General features: G+C 38.9%; 1 protein-coding gene across 1 annotated transcript; it reads left to right on the forward strand.

Annotated features, from left to right (window-relative positions):
• Positions 1-8: 8 nt before the first annotated feature.
• Positions 9-24,468, forward strand: LOC141909246 (basement membrane-specific heparan sulfate proteoglycan core protein-like). Its single transcript, XM_074799637.1, has 42 exons — positions 9-50; positions 175-406; positions 489-743; positions 832-1,086; positions 1,169-1,423; positions 1,590-1,844; positions 1,989-2,243; positions 2,452-2,706; positions 3,221-3,481; positions 4,023-4,292; positions 4,708-4,974; positions 5,479-5,730; positions 6,413-6,667; positions 7,165-7,419; positions 7,740-7,994; positions 8,412-8,666; positions 8,797-9,036; positions 9,529-9,780; positions 10,109-10,357; positions 10,704-10,970; positions 11,748-12,002; positions 12,593-12,874; positions 13,254-13,419; positions 13,794-13,891; positions 13,992-14,099; positions 14,525-14,704; positions 15,076-15,208; positions 15,353-15,483; positions 15,889-16,005; positions 16,245-16,427; positions 16,526-16,672; positions 16,959-17,177; positions 17,268-17,363; positions 17,842-18,180; positions 18,802-18,825; positions 20,174-20,301; positions 20,597-20,768; positions 20,909-21,043; positions 21,542-21,767; positions 22,095-22,178; positions 22,268-22,371; positions 22,849-24,468. The coding sequence occupies exons 1-42, from the start codon at positions 9-11 to the stop codon at positions 22,992-22,994; spliced, it is 8,355 nt and encodes a 2,784-aa protein (XP_074655738.1). The 3' UTR covers positions 22,995-24,468.
• The last annotated feature ends 200 nt before the right edge of the window (positions 24,469-24,668 follow it).

Genomic DNA, 24,668 nt, shown 5'->3' on the forward strand with positions numbered 1-24,668 from the left:
TGGTGAAGATGGTAGAAGAGCTGATGCATATGTTGACCTCAATGTTATTGGTAAAAATTGTGCCTTAATTTATGATATGATGTCTTCATAAGATGCGTTTTGAGACATTCAATTTAGGAAAATTCTTGAAAAAATCCTCTCACTTTTTCAGGATCAGCTCCAACTATTTCAAAGTATGATGTCCAATATGATCAAACAGCTACTTTGACATGTAATGCTCAAGGTCTCACCCGTTATACGGTGACCTGGCAGAAAGTAGGAGGCAGTTTACCATCTCGCGCTTTGAGGAGAGACAGAACTTTAGAAATAAGAAATGCAAGAAATGAAGATGAGGGCAGATATCATTGTATAGCTATTGGTGAAGATGGTAGAAGGGCTGATGCCTACGTTGACCTCAATGTTATTGGTAGGAAAAGTTCCCGAATTCATGATGCCTTCATTAGAAGTTCTTTGAGTCCACTAACTTGGAAAAATTTCTTCCTTTTCAGGAACAGCACCAACTATTTCAAAGTATGATGTCCAATATGATCAAACTGCTACTTTGACCTGTAATGCTCAAGGTCTCACCCGTTACACAGTGACCTGGCAGAAAGTAGGAGGCAGTTTACCATCTCGCGCTTTGAGGAGAGACAGAACATTAGAAATTAGAAATGCAAGAAATGAAGATGAGGGCAGATATCATTGTATAGCTATTGGTGAAGATGGTAGAAGAGCTGATGCCTACGTTGACCTCAATGTCATTGGTAAGAATTGATCCTTAATTTGTAATGTGATGCCTTCATAAGATGTGCTTTGAGTCCATAAACTTGGAAAAAATTTCTTCCTTTTCAGGAACAGCACCAACTATTTCAAAGTATGATGTCCAATATGATCAAACTGCTACTTTGACCTGTAATGCTCAAGGTCTCACCCGTTACACAGTGACCTGGCAGAAAGTAGGAGGCAGTTTACCATCTCGCGCTTTGAGGAGAGACAGAACATTAGAAATTAGAAATGCAAGAAATGAAGATGAAGGCAGATATCATTGTATAGCTATTGGTGAAGATGGTAGAAGGGCTGATGCCTACGTTGACCTCAATGTTATTGGTAGGAAAAGTTCCCGAATTCATGATGCCTTCATTAGAAGTTCTTTGAGTCCACTAACTTGGAAAAATTTCTTCCTTTTCAGGAACAGCACCAACTATTTCAAAGTATGATGTCCAATATGATCAAACTGCTACTTTGACCTGTAATGCTCAAGGTCTCACCCGTTACACAGTGACCTGGCAGAAAGTAGGAGGCAGTTTACCATCTCGTGCTTTGAGGAGAGACAGAACTTTAGAAATTAGAAATGCAAGAAATGAAGATGAGGGCAGATATCATTGTATTGCTATTGGTGAAGATGGTAGAAGAGCTGATGCATACGTGGACCTCAATGTTATTGGTAAGTTTGATGTTTTCTTTTCTAAGTTATTTAACTTTTATCTATCCAAATCAAAAATTTTTCTTATATTCAATAATGTATGCTTGCTGTTATCTACACTTTGTGATGTTTGAGCTTTTCATGTCAAAAAATGTGGCCCAATATGTTTTTCTGTGTCGTATCTCAGGCTCCGCACCTACAATAACCTCCCTTACGGTTCCGTATGGACAAACAGCCGTGCTTACTTGTCAAGTTCGTGGTTCTGGTGCATTTACGGTTAACTGGCTGAAAGTCGGTAGCCGTCTGCCATTAACAGCACAAACAATCGATAACAAATTAGAAATCGGTTACGCTCGTAAGGAATATGAAGGTAGATATCAGTGTGTGGCTGTAAATGAGGCTGGTGAAGTACTGAAAGGATTCGTTGATTTAACTGTCGTCGGTAAGAATTGACTCATTCATTCATCCACTCACATCCCATCTCTTATTTACTTGTGCTTTTTTTATTCTGCATTATTTCCTGCTTTTTGTTCTCTATAACTTTCTGTGAATGTTTGCTTATGTGTTGCTTGTTTGTCCGTCACAGGCTCCGAGCCTTCCGTATCATCTTATGAAGTTCGTTACGATCAAACGGCGACCTTGACTTGCAATGTGCAAGGTCTGACCTCTTACACGGTGACCTGGCAGAAAGTCCGAGGCAGTTTACCATCTCGCGCTTTTAGAAGAGACAGAACTTTAGTAATCAGAAATGCTAGAAATGAAGATGAAGGCAGATATCATTGTATAGCTACTGGGTCTGATGGTCAAGTGAATGAGGGATATATTGACCTCAATGTTGTAGGTTTGTATGGTTAGAAAATTTAAGAGAAGGGAGACCCGACCAATTAACACATCGGCTTCCAGCAGATGATTGCTGTGAGGAGGATATCGCAAAAATCATTCAAATAGAATACGATTTAACTAAGACTTAGAACTCTTCTTAGAGCTTTTCTAAATCTCAGAATTTGTCTCGGAATTAATGATGATTTTGCGGTTATCATTTGTTTCAGGTTCACCTCCGACGTTTTCGACGTATGAAGTACAATACGGTCAGACAGCATCGATTACGTGTAAAGTTCCTGGTCTCGAGTTGTACTCAGTTCGATGGCTGAAAGTCGGCAGTTCGTTACCGCAGAATGCGAACGTACGAGAACGAACGCTGATCATTTCTCAAGCTCGAACGGAAGATGAAGGTCGTTATCACTGTATAGCGACGACTCCCGACGGGAAGCGCATCGATGCATACGTAGATCTCACTGTTAAAGGTAACATTTCAATCCTCAATTCTCTCCTCTTGTTTCTATTAACATTTTAAACGTAGCACGTTTCGGGTCGGTTATAAAGTTCAGGATCCGGTTCGATAAACCTACAAAATCGTATCTCGTAGATTTCTAGATTTCAATGATTTTGATAATGTACAATGTTTCATTCGAAATTCAGAAACAGAACCATGTTCTATCAAATTGGTTAGATTTCAGTTTTTGGCTTTAATTTAAGTAAGCCTTCTGAAATTTTAACTCTAAAATGACGAAAACTAAGGAATTTGGTCTTGAAGTTGAATGATTAAAAAATAAACTAATTCAGACTCTTAAGGCATGAGTTTTATCCTGAACTTAAGAATTGGCTTAATCGGTTGGCGTCCTTAGTAAATGTCTATCCTGTCTTTGTCTTTTAACCTGAGTGTATTTTGTTGTTTAACCCATTCTCTGTCTATCTGTGTTGTTTTGTTGAAGTCTATTGTGTGTATTTCTGTCTCACTTGTCTCATCGCAATCATCAGGCTCTGCTCCTACTATAACCCCATACGAGGTGATTTACGGGCAGACGGCTTCGCTGACTTGTAACATACGTGGAGGATCAGCAGGCACGTACACGTTCACCTGGAAGAGAGTCGGTAGCCGGTTGCCAGCTACAGCCGTACAACGAGACCAAACTCTATTGATAACTAGCGCTCGTTACAACGATGAGGGAAGGTATCATTGTATCGCGACTCGACTAGATGGCGAGAAATTTGAGGGTTATGTCGATCTTATCGTTACCGGTAAGAAACTCGAAATATTTACGAGTTACACAGTGCAGCCTTGACATGAACGAAACCCCTTTCACTGTTAGATATTATACAGTTAGACTCCTACTTACTCGATATCAGTCAACTGCTCAAGTTTTATGTGAATTCTACTAATTTCTATCTATTTCCCTCATTCTCGACTTGGTGGAATATTTAGAGCAGTCGACAAGATACTGAATAAGACGGGAGTTTACCATTTACTGGACTCACTTCATATGAATATCTTAAAGCTCTGGACCCAGTTCCACAGTTCTGTTTTAAGATTTGAATCTCATTGAAAAGGAACTAATTCTAACTCAGAGTTACTCACTACTGTGGAACCGGGTCCAGTTTCACATTTTTCAAACAAAGATACAAATGTTGAACTGAGTTCCTAGAGAAAGCCAGTCACTGAAATATATTTCGCACAATTTTCAAGATATCGAACTTGTTAGAATATATTGATCTATATACATTTAACTGTGTAAACACATCACTGGAACTGCTGCATGTGAATTATCTCTACCCCTGTTAGGCACTCCTGCACCTAAAATCTCAACTTACGAAGTCGAGTACGGCCAGACAGCGACAATGATCTGTAGCATCGAAAATGAACGTAAAACTTACACAATACGTTGGCAGAAAGTTAGTAAAGCTGGGGGCGCGTTACCTCAATACGCGATCAGACGAGATCGGCAGTTAATTATCAGAAACGCTCGAACGGAAGATCAAGGTCGTTATCAATGTATCGCGATTGATGCAGACGGCAAACAGTTTGAATCGTTTATTGATTTCACTGTAACCGGTGAGTTTAAACTAACCGAACTAACAGTTAGAACTTGGTTTGATCGGATCTTTGAGTTAAAAGAACGGAAAGAGTTGATAACTGATCACGCTTACTCACTACCTTCCATTCCTTTTATTCCCTTCCTCTTTATGTTATTTCCTCATCCTCCGCAGGCAGGTATTCAAACCTGATCTCTTGTCTCAGTCATGACTCGAAACCTTGCCTGACTGACCCGAGTGCTCAGGTATATAACATGATTTCTGATTGGCTAATGATACTATCATTGATGCTAAATCAGGCAGGGATTTGAATCATAAGTCTTAATGTCATTAGTTTCGAATCCGTGCTGAGAGAGGATGGCTATTCCTTTTCATTTTAAAACTTTTTTCACTTTCATTTCTTGTTTTCTTGTTTTCCTCACATGCACTAAAAGGTTCTGCACCTCCGAGTATTACTAAATACGAAGTACAATACGGACAGACGGCCATGTTGACTTGTAAAGTAACTCAGACCGATCCGTCTGCTCGGTTCGCCGTCGTCTGGCAGAAAGTCGGCAGTAATTTACCGAATTACGCCGTACAAAAAGACAACGTGCTGGAAATATCTCAAACGCGGCGTGATGATGCCGGTAGATACCGCTGCATCGCTACCAGTCCGGATGGGGGACAAATTGATGCATTCGTTGATTTGACTGTCATTGGTAAGCTTAATCGGTTCAGGTTCAGGCTCATAAGACCATTCTACTGACTAGGTTCCCTTTTCCAAGTATACTTGGACTTAGATTGGATTCGAGGGACAGATTTCGTGTATTTTCAATAGGAGAGTGACTTTATTATCTTATGTCTGTCTTATGTGTGTCTTAATTGTAAGCACTTTGTTTGTAAAACCCATCACTACATGTCATATGTGAGTCATGTTTCTCCTCTCTCCAAACCTGACTACAGCAACTATTTGAGAGTAGTTTGAACTCTTTGTGAGACCTCCAACTACTGCCTAATGATCAAAATACTCTGAAAATATAGAGAACATTCAATTATACTACTACTCTTGATATCAAAATACCCATATTTTGGTGAAAACTACTGCAAATAGAGATATCAGGTAGTCTTGTCATCCTCTTCCCCTGATTTGTATTTCAAATAGTTCTGTATACCGCTATATTGCATGAATATCTATATCTGTATATATATATATATATATATAGGTTCGGCTCCTGTAACTATTTATGACGTGCGTTACGGGCAGACGGCAACTTTAACATGTAGCGTTCTACTGAACGGTGATTATACGATCAACTGGGTCCGTCTGGACGGACGTCTGCCGGCGAACGCGATCATTCGCGATCGTATTCTAGAAATACCGCAAGCTCGTACCGCCGACGCCGGACGATATCAGTGTATAGCTCGAGATAAAAATGGCCGCCAGATTGATGTTTTCGTCGATCTCCGCGTAACAGGTAAATACGCTCGGTCACATGACCAGTTCTCGGGATCAGCCATTTTGAAATATATTAGTATTGACTGAGGGATTTTGACAAATTTCTTATCAGTAATCAGTTGTTCAGAGTATCATTCAGTATTAGTATCACATATAACATCTTGAATTATGAAATTATATCCTATATTACGTATGTGAAATTATGATATCATATTTATTCATGCATAATTAATATTTAAGACCCAAGTTTCATGTTTTGAATAAGCATATTCATCAAGCCTTTGAAGAGCCAACACAACTTTACGGCCTGTTTGCACAATTCCTGTGTCAGAATTGATACCTTCAATCTGAAGCCTGCTTTAAGTAAAGGAGCTGACTCTAAATTTTCCTTCAATATGTATGTGTCGTAGAAATTTGGAAGAAAAACCTTTTCATAAATAAAAGGCTGACCTGACTAAACCGCTTAACTTATTAAGGGTACATTTACTTATCGAAAAAGCTTAAAGTCAGATTCATTCCTAGTTTATTTTCAATGAAACTACAAGTTTTGATATCGAATAACTCGATAAATTGTGTTGATTACTATTCCTAAGAAGAAATGACAGGTATTCAGTCCTGTGTTAACTGAAACTTTGGTCTTAAACTTTGCTTGTTTGTTTATATGTATATACTATATATGAATATGTATGATATATTCGTAGGTACCCCTCCTCCTATCCCCTCGTTTGAGGTGCGCTACGGTGAACCTGCTCAGCTGGTCTGTAACGTACAAACTAACGGTCAATATTCGATCGTTTGGCAAAAAGTCGATGGCACGTTGCCAGATTACGTGATAATGCGCGACCGTGTGCTAGAAATCAGACAATCAAAAACCGAAGACACCGGTCGATACCGTTGCATAGCAACGGGACCAGACGGTCAAATTCGCAGGCTCGATTTAGATTTGATTGTTACCGGTAAGTTTGAAGAAAATTGATATCTAACAGTAAAGTCACTAGTGTCTGCCATTTCATTGAGATTGTAGCATGCAATTCTTAATAAATTGCCATGAAACTTAGCTGAACTGGCTAGGTCGATCTCGGCCTGAGTGCATCGGTTCCACTCTTATTGAAAATGGGGAGCATCGGCAATTGAATATGGCCATTAGGGGGCTAGTTGCTCAAAAGTTGGTTAGAGTTAACCAGTGGATAAATGCCATTTATTACCGTGGTATTTGTCCACCAGTTAACTCTTACCAACTTTTGACGTACAAGCCCCTGATGGTTTCTATGAAATACATGGTATATGTGTTACCTTTCTTCAATGTCTTCAGCCCGTGACTGTCCATGGCATTGCCACGGCATTGCCACAATTTAGCATTTAGGATTTTTCATGTGGTGCTCCAACATTTGCGTTTTGAAGAGAGATATTCAGAAACTTTTCATTTACGTTTGGAATGTTTGTTATTTTGTAGGTTCCGCGCCCGTTTTAACGTCTCGTCGAGTTCCATACGGGCAGACGGCGACCTTGAACTGTAACGTCGACGGTTCGGAACGTTATACGATCACGTGGGAACGAATTGACGCTCAGTTACCGGTGAATTCGATCAGACGCGGAAATTCACTAGAGATTCATTCGGCTCGTACCGAGGATGAAGGTCGCTATCATTGTATCGCGCTATCCCCAGACGGACAACGATTAGATGCATACGTCGATCTTACTGTGTATGGTGAGTCGACAAACATCCATTAGTAATAGTTGTAAACAGTTTTTCTCTTCAGTTGAAATTTTTGTCTAATTTTGTCCTATCCTCGGTTGATATCACTACAGGAGAGGTTCCTGGTGGGATTGAGCAACCCCCTTCGATTATAACTTTAATATTTTCAAATAAACTCTGAAGATGGGTCGAAGGATTCCACCTGAAACTTATGAAAAAAACAATAACAGTTGTGTAAATTAATATTGTGGGTTTCTCTTAATGATATAAGTAACTTTGAATATTAAGAACATTATTTCTGAATCTTGCAACTCATTGAATCTCATTGATAGGATCGGAACCGGTAATCACGGCGCGTGAAGTAAAACTAGGATCAACCGCCACACTCAACTGCAACGTACAAGGATCCGATTTCACGATCACCTGGCAGCGTGTCGGAGCGCGTCTGCCCGTGAATTCTGCCACCCGCGGTGACAGCGGGTTAGAAATTCAAAACGCGAAATACGAAGATCAAGGTCGCTATCACTGCATCGCTTCGTCAGCAGACGGAACTAGATTGGACGCATTTGTTGATTTAACTGTTGTCGGTAAGTTCGAAAATCTATCGCTTTCAGAAACCAACTATTGGTTTATTGTTCTCATGGGGCCACTAAGTTAGAAGGTTTAAAGTGGCTAATAAGTAGAGCAAAAAAATGTGTCTATTTTGGCGAGATAGTCTTAACCCTTTCAGTGCTGACTGATTAATACCCTATAGTGCTGGAGATTATTTCAAAATTTAAAAAAAATTCCACCCTAGTGTGTTGAATAACGGGAATACCGCCATAGTGCATCTACACCGCGGTGCAGTGTATCGTTAGTTACCAGTATTTCACTATGTTTGACACGTGCTGCCATTTTTCAATAGAGATAAAAACTTAATACTAGCAAAATCTATCACTGATTTATACACTGCACTGCGGTGTAGACGCACTGAAAGGGTTAAACATGTTTTGCTGTTGTTAAAGGGTCCTCACCGGCGGTTATTGCGAAGAAAGAAGTCCCGTTCGGTGAAACAGCTCGGTTGAATTGTAACGTAGAGGGCGGTGACTATCAAATCACGTGGGAACGTGTGAACGGAGGGCTGCCGGAGAACTCTGCTGTATTGAGAACAGTTCTAGAAATCAGAGACGTTAAAATAGAAGACGAAGGAAGATATCACTGCACGGCTGTATCACCTACTGGGGAAAAATTAGACGCCTATCTAGATCTTACTGTTACAGGTGAAATTCTTCAAGTCATTCCTAAAGCGGGTGTCAATGTATTCTATAAAATCCACTTCTTATGTTCACGCGAAAATTTTCAAGATATTTGTCTGAATCGTATATGAAATGTTTATGATGTTTTTTGCAGGAGGTCCGGTACCGGTGAGAACGGTGAATGAAGGTGACAATGCGCGTTTGACGTGTAACGTCGGAGATGAATACACGGTTAGCTGGAGACGGGTCGACGCGGCGCTATCCCTCAATGCCGTCGTCGAGAATAAACGTATCGAAATCCCGAACGTGCAAGTGGAAGATACCGGTCGTTACGAGTGTCTGTCTCGCAGCGCAACGGAAACGCATAAAGCGTACGTTGATTTGCTCGTCAAACGTAAGAATTTTTAGTCGATTTTTAGTCAGTCGTGTAGTTGCATGTATTTATTGTTATACCAAGTAGTTAGATTACTATAAAAGTTGTCAGAACTCCCATAACTTATAAATTGGAAGTTGAAGCCCAGTTGATAGAAAGTTTATCCAAAAAGCTTCATCTTGTTGTTCGCTTTTTGAGAAACTTAATCTTTAAACTGTTGGATAAGTTGAGAAGTTAAGAGATTTTTCCCCTTTTCTTAAGTCTTGCTATTATTGCAGTCAAAGCTTAAGTTTCTTCATCAACTTAGTCGAAGCTCATTTTAGTTCTATAGCCAATCTGACGACTTAAGACCAGTCTAAGCTCATTTTGGTTCTATAACCAATTTAAAAACTTAGTACCAGTTTTATGATTGAAACCATTTTCAGACTTTAATTCTAGACCGTAGAACTGGAATTTGGTCCTGATCTGATTTTTCTCGCCTGTTGAATTGATTTACTCAAATTCTATTTTCAGCTCGTGAAACGATACCGCGTACCGTCGTAACCGTCGGCGATACAGCACAAATAACGTGTAATACAAATGGCGCAGTTAGCGATCGTATAGAATGGAGTCGAGTGAACGGCCGTCTACCGAATAACGCTATAATACAGAACAGCGTCGTGGAAATACCGCAAGTGAAACTGGTCGATACCGGGCGTTATACGTGTATATCTATAGCGACAGACGGCTCCAGAAAACAAGCTCAAGTCGATCTTATTGTCAATGGTCAGCTTTAACTATCCATAGATAAACAAAAACTTCCACGCAATCTATTTTCAAACAGTTTCAGGATTTTGCCTCTGACTTTTGCCTGAAAAACTGTTAGAAAATGAACGAGATATTTGACCAATAGTTATATTCTATCCACAAACTGAGGAAAACATCTTTCTGTTCTCTGTTTCTGTTAAAGATGAGATTTAGATGAATCCTGAAATTGTCAAAAAGATAAACTATATCTATTGTTATTTGTGGGATTAGGTTCTACACTGAGAGAGAATATATCAGTTTATCTCAGTCAGATTGATTGATTGTGATGTATATTTTTTGTTCACAGATCAATCACAAACTCCTCAGGTGAACGTTAAACTCGGAGATACGGCTCGATTGACGTGTAACCCACAGAAACGCGGTCCTCACACGTATCAATGGTTTAAACTCGGCGAAATACGCGCGATTAACCGAAATCCGGACCAGCGCGTTTTACTGATCAGTCGCGTCGTTGAGACTGACGCTGGTAGCTACACGTGTAGAGCTACGGGACCAGACGGAACTGAAGAGTTACCGATGATTATTAATGTATTAGGTTCGTGTAAAGTTTACCTTTCATCAAATCATTTGCTGTTCAATATGGGGCAGATCCATTAAAATCATAAAAAATAGATTTTGCCTAAGGGGCTGATTTTCCACCACTCTCCTGCGGAATAGGGAGAAGTTGACAATTTCCGACCCAGGGGCTGCAGTTGCTCAAAAGTTGGCTCGAGCTAACCTGTGGACAAACGAATAGCACAGTTTTGCATGATTTACATGGCGTTTAGATTAAGCTTACGACTGAACGAAAACTGATTTGAAAATCAGAGATTCACTTTTTAGTGCAGAAATAGATTAACTATTGGAAATAATGATAATATGATGTCTGTATTTGTTCACAGGTAGCGGTGGAGGGAATGAACCGGAGAACGGATACCCGTCTCACAAGGTCGGAGTCGGAGAGACGGCTAAACTAAAGTGCGACGTACAAGGCGAAGGTTTTCAGATCAGTTGGAGTCGTTCAGGAGGCACGCTGTCGCCGTACGCGATCGTTCAGGATCGCGTTCTCGAGATACGAGATGTCCGACCCGAAGATCAAGGTCGTTACGTCTGTACGGCCGTTGGTCCACGAGGTTCGACTCAAGCGAAAATAGATCTATTCGTGATCGGTAAGATTCCAACGATCAGTGTTTCTTTATCTTGTCTTTAAATCAACTAAAATCAAATCAAAAACACAATATTCATTTATCGCACAAATTTACTAATGATCGAATGAGAAAGAATCGAAATCCTATTCTTCGCAAATATATTTATTTCACGAGCTTTTTAGTCGAAATATTATCGATAATTATCCGATCATCAATAGCCTTGATTAGGGTCACTTGATTGTGACCTTGTGCACCTCATATAAGCATCGTGACTCACTCAGACCTCATTTGTGAGACTCCGTAAGATTGTGCTTCATTGAGACCTCAATTGTGCCTCACTGAAGCCTCAATTGTGCCTCACTGAAGCCTCGATAATGTCTCACTGATTTCTCAATAGTGTGTTGTCTGAATGGCTCGGACCTTCAAACATTCTTTGAGAAATTGGGCCAGCCCTGGGCTGCAGTCTGTCGGAAACTGCAGTTTTCATCAGCAACCAAAAATCCTTGTAACAAAATTGGAAGTTAATTTAGAAAATTAACTTATTCAAAATAAAACCTGAAGCCATAGTTTCACAGTTTTCGGTGAATTTTAACTCTTAGAGCTGAATTGGTTTATTTCCAATGTTTTAACTCTGTGAACTGAAATGGTAGATGTGGAATTGGTTTCAGGAGATATTTTTGAATTTCATGAATCTTTGAGGAGTGAAGATGCAGCCCTGGCATGTGATTGTTTGTATATCGCACCAATCAACCAATCATCTTTTCTTTCCTCTTTTTCCTCTATTTTCTCTCGCTATAGACTCGCAACCAAATGCACCTCGTATTGTTGCGTTACCGGGACAACGAACGACGTTGACGTGCCGACTGACGGGTGTCGCTCCTCATTTCGTGACGTGGCGTAAACTCGATGGCGCGATGTCGAGTGACGCTGTCGAACGCAATGAGATTCTCGATATCTCGAACGTCGGTTCTCGAGATTATGGACGGTATATGTGTACGGTTAGATCGTCTGATGGTAGATCTGTTGATAGGTATATAGAGTTAATTAGACCTGGTAAGTTCCACCCTCCCCCTGCCCCTCCCCATCCCCTCCCCTCTATCTGGCTTCGGTAATATGTAGTTACAAAATGTTAGCAAAATATGATAGATGTGTCAGATATTTTTCAGTATGTACGCTGTGCTTATTTGAAATCTGGGCCAGCTTTCACAGAATCACGGCTCAGTTCTTAAAGTGGTCGCAAACCATAAGACTGGTATCAATCTCTTAGATTGGCTATATTTAGGTTTAGAATGGCGGACATCAGTGAGCTCACCTGTCAAACTTTACTGACAGCTGTGGGAATGAATCCAGTTCCCTACTTGTACAATCATAGCTTAGACCAGGCTAAGACCATCTAACCATAGCTCTATAGCCAATCTAACAACTTACAATCAGCTTTAAGATTCAAGACCACTTGTGGATTTGAGTGACGATTATTAGAGATTTTGGTTTTATTTCAACCCCTGATTTCAAGCTCTATATCTTCGATATCTATATATGTGTGATTAGTGAATGATTTGTTTTAATACGACGCTTTGTGTCTATAATAAAACCTGCTGCACTGCTTCATGTCTGCTACGTGTGTGTGTATTGTATAATTATAGATACTCGACCGGGCGTAACAATCTCACAACCTCAATACGAGGTGCACCTCGGTAAAACTGCCCGGTTACTCTGCGAAGTGCGCGATAAAACCGCCTCGACCGTCGTCTCGTGGAAACGTCCCGGCGGTAAACGGTTGCCCCCGTTCGCGATCGCGCGAAACGGATTGTTAGAAATTCGTCAGGTGACGTCGGACGACGCCGGTCAGTACGTCTGCCAGGTGACAGACACAACGGATAGTGGCGCCCCCTCGCGACAAGCGTTTACTGAATTAATCATCGTTGGTATGTAAAATGTTGTATCGGAGAAAAAAAGTGGAGTTTTCAGAAATGTTCGGATATCAATCCATGAAAATCTTGATGAAAATATGGATTCTAGAAATAGGAATTAACTGTTAAGAAAAAACTCAAGTGGGTTTGGAAAATCTAGAAAAGTATGATTTTGAATAAGCAAATTCTATTCAATGTCAGAGTGGTGATTTTGTCTGAATAGAAAATGATCACTAAGGATTTCTGGTGTAAGGTTGAAAGCTTGAATCTAAAATGAATTATTTTCGTTCAGCAGAATCAAACATGACTTAGTTTTAATCGTTGTGATGCTAAGATAAGAGAACGTTTTATGTTGAATTAAGTTTAATCTGTCTCTGGTTTTTTTTTTTTATAGTTTTACCCGAAGTTCAAGTCGGACCGAGTAAAAGTGTAACACGTTATATCGGAAACGATGTTGAACTACGTTGTGATACGACCGGGTCACCGGCTCCGCGGGTGTTCTGGGAGAAAGACGGAGGAACGTTACCCCCTCAAATCACTGTTCAAGATGGCCGTTTGAAGTAAGTTAACAGTGTCTAGAAATAGAGTTGATTGCAGGGAATAATATAACCATTCGGTTAGAAGTTGCAGCTTAGGCCAGTTAAGTTATATCTTTTGAATTTGAGGATTATTCCCAAGCTTTTTTAAATGAAATGCTGTCAAGAAAAGCAAGTTAGATGCTTTATGCATAATACAGTTAAACCTAATCAAGTCACATTACTGAAGTCATCACTATTTCTGAATCCCAAGTCGTCAGCGCATGATGATCATCCCATGACTTCATTAGCATCTGGCCTCTATTTATACTAGCCTCTGAATCCATTAATTTTGTAAGGTCTCTCGGTAAGGTTTTCTGCCGCTTTGATTTTTCTGAAACTTGAATTTATTTCGACAGGATTTTCAATCTACAACTGGTTGATTCTGGTCGTTACTATTGCACGGCTTCAAACTCCGGAGGAAGCGACAGAGACTTCGTTCAGTTAAACGTTTACGGTAAAACGAGACGGTTTTCACTTCGTGAATTTGAAGTTTTTGTTAGACTCATTTGATGAATTGTTGTTTGTTAAATTTGTGAACTTGATTTTGTTTGTAGATCGTTCAACTGGACCCGATGAGAACTATTCAAACATTACTCAGATTTCATCTCGCACTGAAACTGTGGCACTCGGTGATAAGGTTGACTTTACTTGTGAAGTGCAAGGTTTGTATCTAAATGGTTTGGGTTTTGCTTCAACAGGTTAACAGCCTATTGTTAATTGGCTTTTAGAAAATATAAGATATTAGTTATTCAAGATAAGATGTTCAATCCTGTTCATACGGCTGTTTGACTCATAACTGAGAGGTCCCAGATTCACTGATGGTTTATCAGAATAAGTCTTGAGTTAAGTTGGTTCTCGCATTAAGATAACTGCCACTGATAAGCAATTTTGTATCCAAAATTATAGCTAAGAAACTACAATTCAAAAAGGGTTTGGGATTCTTGAAAATATGGCTCCCGTAATTGTTGAAATATCTTGTTTATTTTCGTGATTTTGTGACTAAATCCTGTCCTCAGAGTGACACTTATTCATCGTCAAACTGATACAGACATCATCCTGTCTACTGTCATAAAACGTGTATTTCCAGGTACCCCTCGTCCTAAGATCCAATGGTTAAGAGATGGAGCTCAGATGCCACCATCTGCAATTATCGAAGACTATAAACTGATTATACCGAGCGTTGCTAAAGAAGATGAAGGTCGCTATCGATGTATGGCTAGAAACGTTGCCGGAGCCGTGCAAGCCGTCATTGATCTGGTCGTTAAAAGTGAGAACTGATTCTAGAAAATGCGATCTAAAATGAGCAAAACCATCCTTGATTTCCATAGAGGAATTACCAGGGCCCAGTTGTGCAGTTATGACTTAGTCCATAAGATCTTTAAAATGGTCTTTAATTGTTAATCTAAGCCATCACTGTGCAACTGATCACTGATATCTATATATCACTTTTGAAAATGGCTCATAGTATTTGAGTCATAACATGAGGATAATTCTTCTTACAGTTTCTTTTGATTGTCAATTTTCCATCTGGCTTTACATACAATGTCTCTCTGAATAAATGTCGATTGCTCAGGATTCAGTCCTGGTTGTTTTGTCTCATCCCTCTATGACCCGACTGATTTCCTGTATATTTTCTAGCTCCTGATTATCCCCTGGCAACTGAGTCAATAATCCAAACGGCGTCAGTCGGTTCGAGAGTAGACATTAAATGTCCGAATCCAACGGACGAAAATGGCGTGATCTGGACCAAAAAGGATGGACCACTCCCCAGGTATATAGATAATAGACTTAAGGATTGTTTTAACTTGTCTTATAACCTATAACTAAGAGATTTTCATCAATTTCCTAGCAATTGCCTTTAAAGATGATAAATCCTTGATCGAGTTCTTCATGATCGATGATTTTCATCTTGCAGGAAACACGAAATACAGAACGGTATTTTAACGATTGAAGGAATCACTGAAGATAACGCTGGAGTTTACGTCTGTAAGATTCAAGGTCTGACGCAAGGTTCGGTGGAACAGCTTGTCGAACTGGTGGTCGGAGGTATGAGAAATATTGCCATATGCATATTTTGTAATCACAATCAATTGCAAAAATTGTAGCTCATGATATACTGTTGGAAGCAATTTTTGATTTTTGATTGCCGCTGCAAATTTATTTTGACAGGTTCTGGTTTTATTGCTGCGGCAAATTTGCTTCAATTTGTCAAAAACAAAGTATTTAAAGAAAAAAAATGGTCACTCAGTAAACTATTGCTGCGGCTTTCCCTGCTGCAGTCGCTGCAGTTCCAGCGTCACTGCTATAATCGTGATGAATTTCAAGTTCATTGATTACTGTATTTGTTCGCGAACAGGCATTGGATATCGAAATTGGCAGATTGGCACGTGTTTCGCTAAGTGGGCATGTTGTCCCCTAGTTGTAATGATTGCATTGTTCTAATGGTTTCAGCATTGGTTCCGTATTTCAAACAGCAAGCGTCAAATTCGTACGTGTCATTCCCAACGCTACCCGACGCTAAACTGAATTTCGATGTTACGATCTCATTCTATCCGGAATCAGCAGACGGTAAGTATTGGGCAATAGTCTGCGTTTCAAAAATACCTGGACCCAGATCTATAAAAATAGTATAAGGAAATAGAAAATATTGTCAGATGAGACATTGATAAAAGTAAAGCATAACTTGCGACCTAAAAGTCCAAATCACACATTTTAGCATCGAAAATTAACTCATGGACCAAGTCCAATTTTGAGTGCTGTTTTATAGAGTTGTGATTTGATGATGTTTTGTTTTATTTCTCTGCTAGGTTTGATCCTGTATAACGGACAGTTCGAGAATGGTAACGGAGACTTTGTTTCATTCGGATTACAAAATGGCTATGGAGAATTCCGATTCGACTGTGGCTCGGGACCTGCTATCATTAAGTCAGAAGGACCGGTGTCGCTGCAGAAATGGCACAAAGCTGAACTCAAACGAAATAAACGAAATGGTCAGATTTTAACTTTTGTGGAATTTGGTTTCCTCATTACAAAAATATATTTTTTTAAAATTTTCTTGAATGATTTGAGATGTTTTGTATCAATATAGGAACTTTGATCCTCGACGGGAAGAAGACAGTCGGTCAGTCTGAAGGTCGTTTCCAAGGCCTCGATCTTCAGTTGAACTGCTACGTTGGAGGTGTGCCCGAGTTCAACAAAATCTCGAGGAAAGCCGGATTAACTCAAGGTTTTATCGGTAAGATATGAGAAAACAGTTAATCTAGGGCCACATCTCGAATTAGAGCGATGAAAAAGTTGAATTTGTTTATTTCCTAATATCAAGTAAAACTCAGAAAAACTCAATCATTTGAACTTAGACTTTTGATTGAAACCAGTTGCATAGAGAAGACTAAGATTAAAAATTTATCGAATACCATCTTAGACAATCTAATAACTTATGACAGGACTTACAATCCTTCTTAGACTCAGGCATGTCCTGAACTTCATAGGATTTTGGTGATTTGATTTGTTTATTTTAAAAGGTGCCGTATCTCGTGTGGATATACGCGGAGTCCCGTTAGATATGAGCAGTGACTCAGAGAAATTAGCCGGTATCACGGACTTTCCTGTTTGTCGGAACCGGCCCTGCAGGAATGGAGGCACGTGTATCCCTGCGAACACTGATATCGGGTACAGATGTAGCTGTTTACAGGGATTTACAGGACTGACTTGTGAACTGAAGGGAGAAGGCTGCTTCAGAGGTGATCTCATAATTATGGGTAGAATTTGATGCGGTTATCAGTCTGGAGATATTGAAAAATGAACTAAATTTGAAAATGTTGTTGTTTTAGGCGCTTGTGGAGTCAGAGGAAAATGTTACGATTTACCAAACCAAGGAATACGCTGTGCTTGTCCCATTGGAAAATCTGGCAACCGCTGTCAGCAAGGTATCCCCTAAATGAATTCCCTGTGTTGTTTATTCTTTTTCAATCGATAAATTTTATTTTAGGTAAGGTCTTCTATATGTCGGTATCTTAGTGCTAAATCGTCAACTGTGGGTTTTGCTCAATACCTATTAAATACTGAGATCAATATCAGTCTACCAGTCATGGTAACAATTACTACTGATGACATTGATTTTGAGTAAAAGCAATTTTGCATTGGAGACTACTGAAGGATTTTCTCACATTTTACCCTGCTCTGATAAATACAGCGCTGACAACTGACATATTTCATATCGAGTAATACCGACTCAATTTATTTGATGTGAACAGAAATATGAAAGATGTTACTGAAGATCTAACCATTGATTACTGATTGATTCGAAAATTTTAATTCATATTTCAATGAAATATTCCAGACTTGTTACTGATAGCGTTTTTCAGAGGTTGGCAGCCCTGTAAATACTTCATTCATTATTTGCAGGTGTAATCATTGAGGATCCTGCATTTGATCAGACATCGTATATAGCTTACGATCCGTTACAAGACGCGTCTCAGGGCGTAATGATTAAACTACTGTTTAAAGCGAACACTTTAGACGATGCTATTCTGTTGTATAACGGTCAGAGACGCGACGGAGGCGGAGATTTCTTATCGCTGACGATCAGAGATCGACGCATCGAATTGCGATACGACAGCGGTTCCGGAACGGCGGTTATAACCAGTCAGAATCGCGTTCAAATCGGAAAATGGACGCGTGTCGTGGCTGAGAGGAGTCAAAGAGATGGAATGCTTACTGTCGATGCAGGAATGACTGTTAAAGGTATTTTAATGTTTTATTCTTGTTTTATATCGATGTTTTCTGTAGCTTTAAGTGTGGCCGATCGCGGGTGAATCCAGGGGTCACTTCCGACTGTAGTATCAACAGGAAAGGCCCGGCATTTTTCACTATGCAATAACTATCACAGACTCCTTTTAACTCGAATCAATCAGGACCAGTGATTTTTTTTTTCAAGTTAGGCCACGATTCAAGTTAGAATTTAATTCACATTCTGTTGCATTGTTTCTAAGATTAGACAATATGACTTGAATCATTCAAGTTAATCCGTTTAGTGCGTCTACACCACAGTGCAGTGTATAAATTGGTGATGATCTTTGCTAGTACATTGCATTGCGGTGTACTGGATGTAATTAGGAATTAATCTATTGAAAGATGGCAGAATACAGTGAAATATTAGTAACTAACGATACTCCGCACTGTGGTGTAGATGCACTAAGGCCGTATGCCGGTCATTTAATGTACTGGGGTGGACTTTTTTTGAAATTTTCTTATTATCTCCAGCACTTTCAGGAATTAGTCAATACTGAAAGGGTTAAGAGGAGTCTACTCTATATATTCATTTATTCATTAGTCGTCTGTTTCTATTTTCTCTTATTTCCACAGTTGCGAATCCCAGTTTTGAAGCAGGTATCTATACATCATCAACTAATTACTAATTAGTATTGAATTGTAGTATTCACCAGTAGAATTAACACAGTTAACATAATAATAGCGCTAATGAACAACCAGAAATTTCAGCCAGTTTTAACGAAAAAAATTAACGCTTTAATTCAGTAGTTTATCATCAGAGGTGAATTGGCTAAATATCACGTAGTATAGTTTAGAATGAATTAAGTTGATTCGGTATTTAGCTTAAGTCCTTGATATTCGCGTTGCAATATTCATAGGATTCAGTTCTACGATGTTTATAGGACTAACTTACTTAAATCTATGTCTTGAAATGATACCGTAGAACTGGATCTAGGACCCAGTTGAAAATGAACTTATTTCGAACCCAGATTCAAATTAAACTCATCTTAGACTAGTTTGTTATGCATGACGCAAACAAGAAATTCTGATATTTTCGAAACCCATAGATTCAAATAGTATTTAAGATTTTGTAGTTGTTGTAGCCGAAGCATGATTTCGAATTTTGAAGGTGACGGGAATCAGGATATTTGGGAATTTTATTTATATTTATTCAGAATCTTGTACATTTTCGCTACCGGAACGTAATATAACATGTAAGTCAATGCAAAGCACGAAATGTTCATTGATTTACATTTCATTTTGATTATTTTTGTTTCAGTTTTCTTCCTATCCAGCACACTGGTATTGTCATCATGTCGTCTGCACTTCTAAGATTCATCGATTCATGAAACTTTCTCTCTCTCTCTCCTGTTTTTGCTTTATCTATGTTCCTCTGTCGGTCGGACTCTGATATTATTTTCGATGTCCTTTGATGCTTTCTGCAAATTTTTCACTTTATTTTTTTTTCATTTTTATTTTTTTCTGTCTGTGTTCATTTTCTACAGTTGTTCACGATAACGAATCTAGAATTATTCAACTGAGCCTTCAAAACCTATTTGAGCTACTAGAACCAGTTCCGCAGTTCCGTCTTATGATTGAACAATTGTTTAAAACATTGAAAATCAACTCATTTTAGCTATGAAGGCAAATCTAACTGTGAAACTTGAGTCTTGTAGATTTTAAAACCTTGGGTGTCACCAATAATTCAATATCCTTAAATCATGATGAAGGTCACATTGTGCAGGTTTGATATTGCATTTTTGATAAGTGTTTTGAATTTGTGACCAATCTTTTAGATATTTTGCTGAATTGTTGACAATACCCTTTTCTGTGAAAACTATTAATGAATTTGGTATATCCTTCACTGAAAAAATACTTGAAATGCGGTGTTCTCTCTTTTCACGGTACCCGATAACTCAGAAGTTGTTCTATGATCTATAATGTTTTTGAATGGCATTTATTTCAGGTATCTCTCCGGGGAATATGGTTGGATTAAATCTGAGAAGGCATTTGTTCATCGGAGGTGTTAATCCGGATGAAGTAATCGCTCCGGGCGTTGGAGTTGTTACTGGTCTGAGGGGCTGTATCGGACAGGTAAACTAAATAGATTGGCAAAATCTTAATACATGTAGATGCCAAAAATAGAAGCACAAAATTTTGCTTAAAATCTTGCAAATCTTTATTTGCATTTTTTACTTTGAACATATACGTCCAGTTAGAAAATACCAAGGTCGAGCACTGCGTACGGCGGCATCCTTAGAAAAAGGAACAAAGGAAAGGAGAAGAAAAACAAAACATTAACACTTGACAACAATTCTAGTCCACTGAAAATGCTTTTCTCTTTGTATGACAACATTTTCTAAAATAAGATATTTTTATGTATTTTCAGTTGGAAGTGAATAACTATGGAATCGATCTCGTCAATTCGGCGGTCGATAGTTCCGATATTAAAGATTGCGGTGATAAGTTACCGTGCTTGCGTCAACCGTGTCAGAACGGCGGCATCTGTCGCGGCGCATCAGACGGAGGATATACCTGCCAGTGCCCAACTACCCATACAGGTCGGTTCATTTTGGTTCGATAACTTATGTAACAGCTTAAGACCAGTCTGAGATCAACATCATATGTCTCTGATCTTGTTTTCTTTGATTGCATATAATTCTGATGAAGTCTTCAATGAGAATGTTTTTGTTTGTTCTAGGCAAACGATGTGAAATTGAGATCAACTATTGCGTAACAAATCGCCCGTGTCAGAACGGTGGTAAATGTGAAGCAGTCGGTGATTCATTCATATGTATGTGTCCGCTAGGATTCTCCGGTAGAACTTGTAACAGCAGTAAGTATAGTTAATTTTCAAATTTTTCCAGTTATTATGAGACCTTAACTTAAGGATACAGTTCAGTTCACTATCAGAATGCCACGGTTCTTGGTTAGAGAGTGTTCATTTAAAAAAAGCCTTAAGATGATAAATGTAGATTTTGTAAAAAGAAAACCATTCTGGTATGAAATTTAAGATAAAAAGATAAGACTAGTTTGAAGTTAAATAGATTAGTCTGAAGAGCAGTTTTAAAAGCATTTAAATGAAAGGTTTTGATGGTAATTGAAAATCAAAATGGCTGCTAATAATTCGGGCCTGGTTTCATAGACCAAGTTTCAAACATATCCCTAGGGGTAAATCCTCAACTTAAGCCCGGTATCATAGACCAGGGATCAAACGTACCACTAGGGGTAAAACCTAGGCCTGGATGGGCAATAACTGAAGAATTTCAAAATGTACCCACGGATAATTTTGCCCATGCATCAGTAAAACTCGGCTGTGGTGTTTTTATTTCAGGAGTGACACTGTACTCGAGTGTACGTCTACGGGGGAAGGGATATTACGAGTTACCGGCGAGTTTACTGCCACACACGAATTCACAGGAGCACGAAGTGATCACTATTACATTCAGTACAAATGAACCGAACGCTCTGTTGTTCTGGCACGGTCAGAATCCGAACACGCCCGGTCAGGATGACGATTACTTGTCGATAGCGTTACGCGATGGACGAGTGGAACTCAGGTTAGTTCTGATTCGATTCCGGTGTTAACTACAGTCAAAGTCTTCTGCTCACTTAATGCCAAATCTTTCCGAGAATAAATTTGTTCAATCTTACTCAAATTTAATGAAAAAACCATTCTTTATAATGATGCCAAATTCGTTATAACGCCATATTTTCTATTAGTCCCAAAAGTGAATTTTACTCATATTGAATATATACTTATTCACTGATTTTATTGAAGATTTCAAATTTTTCAATGGATTCTAATTGTTTCTATATCTTTTTATGAAACTAAGTTGCATCTTTGTGTTTCACATGCAAAATACAAATGTTTATTTTATTTGCAGCTATGAATTGGGAACAGGAATTGCTAATATTGTAACAAACGAACGCTACAATGATGGTTTAACTCATACTATTGTTACTGAAAGGTACGATTAAAGGTGTCTAGAATCATTCAGTCCGTTATTTCGCAGGAGCGGTTTAAGATAAAACTTCTTTATTTAATTGACTATCCTAGGACCGGTCGCAATGGTGAACTCAAAGTCGACAATGGCAGAAAGTATTCCGGTTCATCGGGCGGACTTCTACAAAAACTCAACACGAAGGGAAATATTTATATAGGTATGCTTTCATTTGATTCCACACAAGATGACAAAACGCAAGTTGGCTTTCATACACAAGTCACTGTCTAATTCAATTGGAGAAAACCCTCTATTATTACAAATATAATCGAAACAGGGATGTTTCGATTTATTTCCAACGAGCTTCCTTTGAAACAGTTTTGAAAATGGAATTGCTCCTCTCTAGTTGGTATTTTCTTCAATGTTATTGTGCTCTGTGAGACTAAGCCACTCTTCTTTAATTACTAACATATCTTGAGTATTTGTGGTTGTTGAGGAGAGAATCCCACAATGATAATAGAATTAATCATTATTCCTGAAGATGACTATTAGGATATAGTCGAAACGTTGAGATAAACTACTATCTCGAAGTTTCATTTTCGGACTTTTTATTATCATTGTGGGATTCTCTCCTTATCGCGTCAACACGGATATAGTGTTCTACCAATCGTGATTTGTGGTTGTTGTTGAATTTCAGGTGGAGTTCCAGATTTTAAATTCATGACGGCTGGACGCTATAAATCAGGATTAAACGGTTGCATATCTGTTGATATACAGAACAGAGGCAATGTGAACGTAGGAGCAACAGCGCTGAGTGGGTTTAATCTAGAACCGTGCTTATAGGAATACAGCACTGGGTTCTATAGACCTGGGGTCGGTTGCATAATCGGGGCTTATCACTTGAAATCAGTCTTCGAGACCATCTTATTACTATAGTCAGTCAATATAACAATAATCAAATAATCTTAAACCTTAAGATGACTTTTGGACATAGGTCCCGACTGTATAATCGAGAACCTGCTCTGTGCAACTGGCTCCAAAAAATTAACTAACTATCTCGAAGTTGAATTGTAAAAAGTGCTGTCTGTTAGTACTAATACTAATGTGTGAAAAGTATTTTCAACTCTCTCTGGTCCACGTTAGTAGTATCGATCAAAATGAATTTGTGTGAATGGCCATCATATAAAATATACTGTAGCTTAAAGATTTATACTATGTAAGAGTCGATGTAGTGATAAACTACACTTAAAGCTACAGGATTTATAGATAATTATACGTTACTTTTTTAATGATAATAGTTAGATCGTAGTTCGCTTATTATTGTCACAAACACGCACACTAGGTGGCGCTTACGGCATGACTCAAAACTAAATGATATTTGTGTATACTTAAATCTATTTTACTGAACCTGGTTCACAGTCATGTGTAACTCTCGTTCTGGCATTTACTCATTATTAAATGCAATGCATAATCATTTGTAGAATATTTCTGAATTTGTGTGAATTAAAGCCATATCTGCTGTAAAAAATATATCAATATGTGTATGTAACTTGTGAATGTAGTGCATTGGGTCCTACAGTAGACTCTGTCGAGTTGTTTGCTCCGGACTTTGTTTATCCCAGACTATCACGTGCCCCAGATTCTGTCTACCCCAGAGTCATTTTCCTCGGATTTTCGTGCGTCCATCTGAATATATACTACTAGTTTTCTTACTCAAATTCATCGTATTAACGACCTATCCCTGCTCGGACTGCTTTGGAATTCACCGGTCCCACGAGATCCTAGATAACATGGAGTCTACTGTAACCTACATATGAGAATCATGTATAAATCTTATTCATAATACTCTACTGTTTAAATAGAGGTCTACGCCAGCAGACTGCTCAGGGGCGTATCCAGCCTCAGCTCCCCCCCCCCCCCCCGAGTATTGCTCAGTTCACTGTCACAGTGTACCACAGAGGGGGTAAGTCGAGCGGTAATGGCAGTAGGCTGGATCCACCCTTGTAGCTGCTGCTCTTTGCCTTCTTCTATTTCGAGTATCATCACATTAGTTTTGCTGTCTCATTTTTGTACGATATTATACTGTAAGTTGGAACCCGGATAGGATTATTCAAAGAGTATTCAAAAATCATGAAATAGCGACATTTTTTTGCAAACCAGTAAAATAATTCTATGATGTTTCGACTGTACTTTGTGTGAGTGATGTATGAAATGCTAGATTGAAACATGATTGTATTTTGTAACATACGCAAACATACTAGACGTGACATTGTTCTATATGACTAAAAAATTAAAGTTTTACTCAACACAATATTCTAACCAAGTAAATTGTGTTTGTCCATCTGTTTAGGAACTGTATCTCCATCCTACTGTCCCGTGTCATCTTCACTTAGCAAATAATAATCTTAGCTGTATCCGGTCTCGGCTGTGGGGCCTAGCGTTAACCATAGCCTGGTCTTATCTCTTCAACTGTAGGGTCTAGTCTAGCCCTAAACCTTGCTAGGTCAGGGGTCAAGG

This window comes from Tubulanus polymorphus, chromosome 7, assembly GCF_964204645.1.
Source record: "Tubulanus polymorphus chromosome 7, tnTubPoly1.2, whole genome shotgun sequence".
In the NCBI taxonomy this organism is placed as follows: domain Eukaryota; kingdom Metazoa; phylum Nemertea; class Palaeonemertea; order Tubulaniformes; family Tubulanidae; genus Tubulanus; species Tubulanus polymorphus.